The following is a 6,949-nucleotide window of genomic DNA, read 5'->3' on the forward strand; positions in this document are numbered from 1 at the left end:
GACAGATCGCCCTTTGCTCATCATCACGCCAAGAAGTCATATGCCAAAAATAATTTGATGAGGAAGCGTCTGATGCTGTTGTTCGAGGATTCGTTTCCGGTCGTCAAAGCTGTGGAATCAGAAAATCCACCAGAGGTGCCGACCCGGGTCATCGAAATCCCTAATTGCTATGGTGGATGTAAAGATATTCCCTGTGTGTGTGCTGAAGATTCGATTGAGCCCTCCGTTTGTGAAGACGATACGACGAGTTGGTCGGAAGAGCTTCGATCTATTCCATCTCTGCCATCTATGCCATTTTCGGACTATAATCCCAGTGATTACCCAGTAAGCTCAGAGGATGTGTATCAAGATCTACGAGCATTCATGCTACGAAAGGAGTTGTTGCTGAAATTGGTGATAGTGGCTGTAATTGCCGCCCAAATTTTGGTTAAAGAGATTGACCGCCAAATGCTTCATTTATTAATTGCTTTTGTGAACAGTTGCAGGATGAATAGTGGCTGCATTTAATGCTTAATTTATTGAATTAAGCATTCACCGTTAAAAAACATTGCCCAAAGTTATTGAATTTAATTCAATTCCAATATTAAAGATTAATTAGTGTTAGTTTTTAAATATGCCACCGCCACTTTTTTTTCCCCAAAAGTTAACTTTCAACTTTAAATAATTAAATGCTTTATTGTAGGACCCACTAAATTTTTAACTTTACACAACACCACTTAATACTCTAATTAACTTGCTCCTTAATAATCGTGCCCAAAAGAAGGAGGACATTTCCTTTGGGACGGAGGGAGTAGTTAGGGTGCCTCCAACAATGATCCAAGTTTCTAGTTTCTAAATTGCCACATCACTGCCACATCAGCTTTAGAAACCCACCTACTTTTTTCTCTCACATCTCCTCCAACAATAAACCAGTTTCTTACTTTTTCAGGGTCCCACCATAATACACACTCCCTCTATATATCTATATATATATTTCTCAATTAATTTTATTTGTATTATTATTTATATACTTTAATTATATTTTTAAATTAAAATTCTATATTTTAATTATCTAATTTAATAAAATAAATTAAATTTAAAATTCTAAATTATAATTAAAATTACATTAATAAAATTCATATTACATTGCAAAAATTAAATTACATTAATTGAAACTACATAAACATAATAATTCAAACTAATATTACTTAATTTGCTGTGAAAACAAATGAAAACAAAGAAATAAAAAGCTTTGACCGAAAATATTAAATCAATTTAATAAAAAAATAATCAACAAATGTGTTCAACTCCAATCAGCCGCAAAACAAAATGGAAAAAGAAAATAAAAAGGCAAAAGATGAAGGGGGGCCGCAATTTGTCAGAGTGAAGCTGGGTGCAATTTTGCACCTAGTTTCTTGGCTTCCAAATTGAAACTGGTTTCTTCACACTCCAACGGTGGTTCCCAAAAGTGGAAATTGGAAATTACCACCGTTGGAGACACCCTTATTTTTATTACAAAAAATGAGTGCATATGGGTTATATTATATGATTTTTTTTCATCTCATCTATTGTTTGAATTGTGAGAGGTGAATAAGTTATTATTTTCCACGCAAGGGCGGTTAAAAATAGTAAAACACTGAATAAAAAATTACAACCTAATCTGCCTACTGTGACTGTGAGAGCATTAGCATGTCTGCTCGACTGAGTTGAATTAAGACCTTCGCTTAAAGGGGCAATTATCACACATTTGTTGTGGGACACATTAATAGTATCATTATATATATTATCATATCCTATTTTATTCACTTAAAAAAATCAAAAATTAAATAATTATTATTTTCTCAAACAAATATTTTTAATCATATGCCTGTATATCCATATGTGCACCAACAAAGAAGTGACCGTTTCCACCATTAAAGAAAGGAGGAGAATTTCACGTATCTTGACTTCTTGTTCGAAATTATGTACTCCATCTTTCATGGCATTTGATTTGATCTGTATTTTTATTAATATCTGATCAGTTGATATGATTTTTTTTAATAATAATTTTTTATTATATTAATTAATATAGACTTATATATTTTTATATTATAATTTTACTTTCTTAAATAATTGTTTCAAAAAGAATTAGGCCAGGTGATATGGGACATACATATAGAATACATTTTATATTCTTATTACATGCATTCAAAATCATTTTATGGGAATAATATTTTCTCCGTCTCACCTCACTTGATTTAAATCTTTTTGGATGATTATTTGGAAGATCAAGATCGTAGTGTAAAAGTATGTGAATTCATATTTATTGTAATAAAAATTGATTACAAAAAAAAAGTTCAGTTAAATGAAACAATACAAAATTAAATAGGTTACGTGGTTTCTCTGGACGGAAAGGAATAGTCGTACACACAAGGCTACTCTTTTTCGTGCTTCTCATGTGATTTCGCAGGTTGTTCGACAGCTACGGCTTCTTGTTGCGGCGGGAAAACTCACTGTTTCTCATTGGCGAGGTTGTGCTCCCCCAGTTGATTTCATTCCTTCAGCCCCTCCCGTGAGGCGGACTCTTCGGTCCACTTTAGTGCGTCTGGCTTCCCCCGGAGTCTCCATGGAGGAAGCTGAACACTGATGGTTCCTTCGATTCCCAAACACAACGAGGTGCCGGTGGAAGAGTGGTTCGTGATCATATTGGAGCTCTTCTTATTGCTTTTTGTACCCCCTGTGACGCTACTTCTAATTTTGATGCTGAGTTAGCTGCCTTGCTCGAGGGTTTAAGTTGGGTATCACATTCTCTACTCATATCTGGGTTGAGATGGATGCGGCGGCGATCATCTTGCTCATGTCTGCTGGTCATCACGGTCATGATAGTATCCGTCACACTGTCGCATGGATCCGTCTGCTTTCTCAGCATCGGCAGGTTCGTTTCACTCATATCCATCGCGAGGAAAACCGATCAGCTGATTTTGTAGCGAGGAAAGGACATCAGGTTCAGATGTTTACTACGTTCGATTTTTTTTTCTGCTCCTCGTCATTTTCTTGCTCTGGTTAGGATGGATCAGTTTGGCTATCCTAACTTTAGGTTCGAATTTCATGATGATAGCTAGTCTGTTTTGGTTTGTTTTCATTTTGATTTGGTTTTCTTTATCTTCTGGGTGTAGTCATTATTTGGCTATATTTTGTTTTGTTTCTAGTCTGTTTACTTTCGATTTTTCCTTGTTGTTTCTATGGGGCGTTGTCACTTTTGGGCACCGTCGTGTATGGGATACTGGTTAATTGAGGGTTTATCAATAGGTTGGGGGTCTGCCTAACTCCTCACTCTCTTGGTGTAAAAAAAAGTGAAAAATGGAACTAATGATGTACTAATTCCTTCTCCCCTAAAAAATAATCATAGAAGTGGAAGACATTAATTTTAATGAAAGAGGTTGTATTGATTGTGAATAGAGAAATACTTTCACCTAACTGGTACTCCCTCCGTCCCACGAATCTTGACACGTTTTGTTTCATCACTAGAATTAAGGAATTGTAGATTAGTGTTTTAAGTGTGTAGGTAATAAAGTATAAAAGTGATAAAGTAGGAGAGGGAAAATAATAATTATTACCTTATTTGGAAATGTGTTAAGATTCGTGGGACGACCCAAAAAGTAATTCGTGTCAAGATTCGTAGGATGGAGGGAGTAATATTAAAAATAATAGTAACTAATTGTAGTTGAGTTGAGAAAGGACTCATCATGTGATAAATAAGTTGATATATTAAAAATAATATATTATGGAATAATATTTACAAAATGAAAAAGAGAGTATTTTTTGTGGACGTATCAAAATAACAAAAATGAATTACTCCCGTCAGGCACTCTCCCGTGCAACCGGTTGCACGGTGCAACTGGTTTCTAAATGACACTACTTCAACATACAAATAACACTTGAAGATCTTCAAATGTTATTTGTATGTTGAAGTAGTGTCATTCGAAAATGTTCAAGTGTCATTTCCCGAATGAAGTAGTATCATTATGGAAACCGGTTGCACATAAGTATTCGTATTTTAATAATAACGTCCCAAATTTTCTTTTTGGTGTCTCATTTATAATGTCTCAACTCGAAAAAGGAAATTATTTATTTTATCTACTTTTTCTATTTCTCTCCTCATTTACTTTATATCTCTTTTATTTTTTCATCACTCTCTCTATTTTTCTTTTCATTTATTTTATCTCTTTCTTACGTTATCTATATTTTCTTAATATGCGTGTTCTATTTTGTTAGGACGTTATTATTGAAATGGATGGAGTATTTTTTAGGGAGGGGTGAGTACTTCGATTTCAGAGAATATTAAATTAGATCCGCCTTAAGCTTCAGCGAAGAGTCAATTGGGTGGATGATCTCTTACACAATAAAAATTACTGAAACATTGCACATAAAAATTATTATCCTTGTAGTGAAATAACAATCAAATTGCATCACTTTAGATTTTTTAAATCGATCGATAATCATTGTAAATTGTTACGGCTGCTAGCTATAATCTTATTTACTTGACTAATTAAGTCGACTTGCTTTCCTTTATACTGTTGGCGACAATCACTCACCAAATTATTTTATTAAAAACATATGCAGAATAGTCATAAAGACAACGAAAATTGCTGGAATAGGAAAAGACCTTTTTCTAAAGTAACAAAAAAACAGCTAATAAAATTACGCCGTTGTATATACATTCATACTTTCTTTTTTGAATGAACGTGTATATGTTCATACAATCATACTTGAGATTCATATCTTTTTACATAATCTATGGCTAATTACATTTTATGTATATATATATTAAGAATAATTAGTAGCTTCGCATTCGAGAACCCCACGACGACCTCTCCCTACAATCGCGTCGCTGCAGTTCGTCCAATTGCGACTGCCAGCTGCTTCTCCACTCCTCCTTTTCGTCCTGCCAAACAAAAGCACAAACAAAAATTTAGTAAACATAGTATATTGAAGAGTACGAGGAAATAATATGTCGAAATCACTATGATTACAACAAATTAAATATTTTTAATTGATGCGAGATTTTTGTTGCACGACCAACAATTATCAAAAAAATACGAGTGAGGTAAATAAAAAAAAAAAAGATCACCTTATATTTAGATTTTAATTTTGTTTATTGAATTTGAAGGAAAAGGTGAGTGAGGTGTACCTGATGTTTCCTATAAGAAGTCGAAAAACCGGCGCCGAAAGCCAAGTCTCTGTCGTAGAGAGCTCTGGTTTGCGGGTTGGATAAGGTTTCGTAGGCCTCATGTACCATAATAAACCTCCTCGTATACTCGTCCACTCGGTCCGGTGGGGAAACGTCGGGATGGTACTTTCTAGCCATCTGTTTGTACGCCTTTTTTATGTCGGAATAGCTGCCCACGTCCTCTGCAATTCCCAGCAGTTCGTACAGTGTCTCCTTGGTTCGGGCAGGGGCGTATGAGGCTGAGATTCGGGCCGTGGCGCGGGCCTTCGATGGCTTTCTTGACTTGATAATTAGCTGGGAACTGAAGGACATTATTTGGGGAGATTGTTTGGGAATTGACTCAACATGGAGTGTTGGATGGCAGCTCGAGATGATTTTCGAACTCATTTTTTCGATTTCTTTTTTGTGTGTGTTGATTTTTGCTACTCTTTTCTGGTTTGGTGTGTGTGATTTGGTGGCTTTGGGGAAGCATTTATAGGAAGATAGAGAGAGTTGCGCGGTGGGTTAGGGCCGGGCCCACATTAATGATTAATGTTTTTTAATTTAGATTATTCATGAGCTTTAAATACATCAATTTTTATGGTTTTTTAGTTTTGCACATTAATTTTTTAAATGTTAGTATAATTTTATCATAATTGCAAAATTCAGAATAAAACTGATGCAATTGAAACAATACTGTTTTAGTGGTGAAAATTAATTGCAACGTTAATTTTAAGTTTTATGAAAATCTTAATCGTAATAAAATTACAATGATTACTGGAGTAATATTTATATCAGTTTTAAAGAAGATGTTCAAAATTAAAAATTCGACAAAAATCAATGTATTTTAAAAATGTGTATTAACTCGGATATTACTTAAACTTTCTAATTCTGTATGCCCGGCCGGTTGTATATATTTCCATTATTAATTATGTCTAATTAATTAATGCAACTATGGGAAATGTTTTTTCTTTATCTCATCCACTTGTTTTGTAGCACACGTCATTTCTATTTCTAGATGTAGTTGCGTTTATTCACCAAATTACGTTTTCTATTGGGTGCCAATTTGATTGGTGAATATAGGTGATTTTAGATGCTGTATTTGGCCAAGTCCCACAATTTGTTAATCCTAAAACTGAAGTAAGCAAACGCTTATGGTATACAAGAGCTACATGATGAATTATTCAAAATAAAATAAAATTCAGGCAATGAATTATTCAAATTTAAACAACCGTCAAATACATATAAAGTTGGATTTGATGATCCCAAACTGAGCAGCTAATTCAATTGGTCGGTGATTGAAGCCACCATCAATTTTCAGCGCATTTCTAATAACGTTTGTGTGTTTGTGCACCTGGAGTATTATATTTAAAAAAAAAAAAATGATGATGCCCACAAACATGATCGAGTAATCAGTAGCAAATTCAGAATTGTTAAATTAGGTGTGCGATGAATAATTGTATGATCATAAAAATGTAAAATATATTTAATGATAAAAATAAATATAGCTAAATATTATTTAATTTCGAAATTTAGGGTTTTTTTAAAAACCAATTTAGCTTTTTTTTGAGGAATTTAGGGTTTGTTTTTATGTTGGCCTTATATTTTTCTTTGAGATTATATTTTTAAGTGGGAGTGCAAAAAATAAATTTAAAATAATTTACATATAAATATTAATACTATTAATTTTTATTTTTATTTTATGTTTCAAGCTAATCCGGCAGTACTAGTAATAACATATGAGATATATAATCATGAGGAGAATCGCCATTTGAACTTTCA

General features: G+C 33.6%; 1 protein-coding gene across 1 annotated transcript; it reads right to left on the reverse strand.

Moving 5' to 3' along the window:
- Nucleotides 1–4,651: 4,651 nt before the first annotated feature.
- On the reverse strand, nt 4,652–5,641 carry LOC131023291 (chaperone protein dnaJ 20, chloroplastic-like). The gene is made up of 2 exons (XM_057952841.1): nt 5,150–5,641; nt 4,652–4,903 (listed from the first exon to the last, which is right to left on the reverse strand). The coding sequence occupies exons 1-2, from the start codon at nt 5,573–5,575 to the stop codon at nt 4,796–4,798; spliced, it is 534 nt and encodes a 177-aa protein (XP_057808824.1). The 5' UTR covers nt 5,576–5,641; the 3' UTR covers nt 4,652–4,795.
- Nucleotides 5,642–6,949: the final 1,308 nt, after the last annotated feature.

Source organism: Salvia miltiorrhiza, chromosome 1 (assembly GCF_028751815.1).
Source record: "Salvia miltiorrhiza cultivar Shanhuang (shh) chromosome 1, IMPLAD_Smil_shh, whole genome shotgun sequence".
Taxonomy (NCBI): Eukaryota; Viridiplantae; Streptophyta; class Magnoliopsida; order Lamiales; family Lamiaceae; genus Salvia; species Salvia miltiorrhiza.

What these genes read in the sequence shown, in the direction of transcription:
- LOC131023291 (XM_057952841.1), bottom strand. Translation starts at nt 5,575, where the DNA reads ATGAGTTCGAAAATCATCTCGAGCTGCCATCCAACACTCCATGTTGAG. An exon ending in CTTCTTATAGGAAACATCAG is followed by an intron (nt 4,904 to 5,149) that starts GTACACCTCACT and finishes TTTGTTTGGCAG; the next exon opens with GACGAAAAGGAGGAGTGGAG.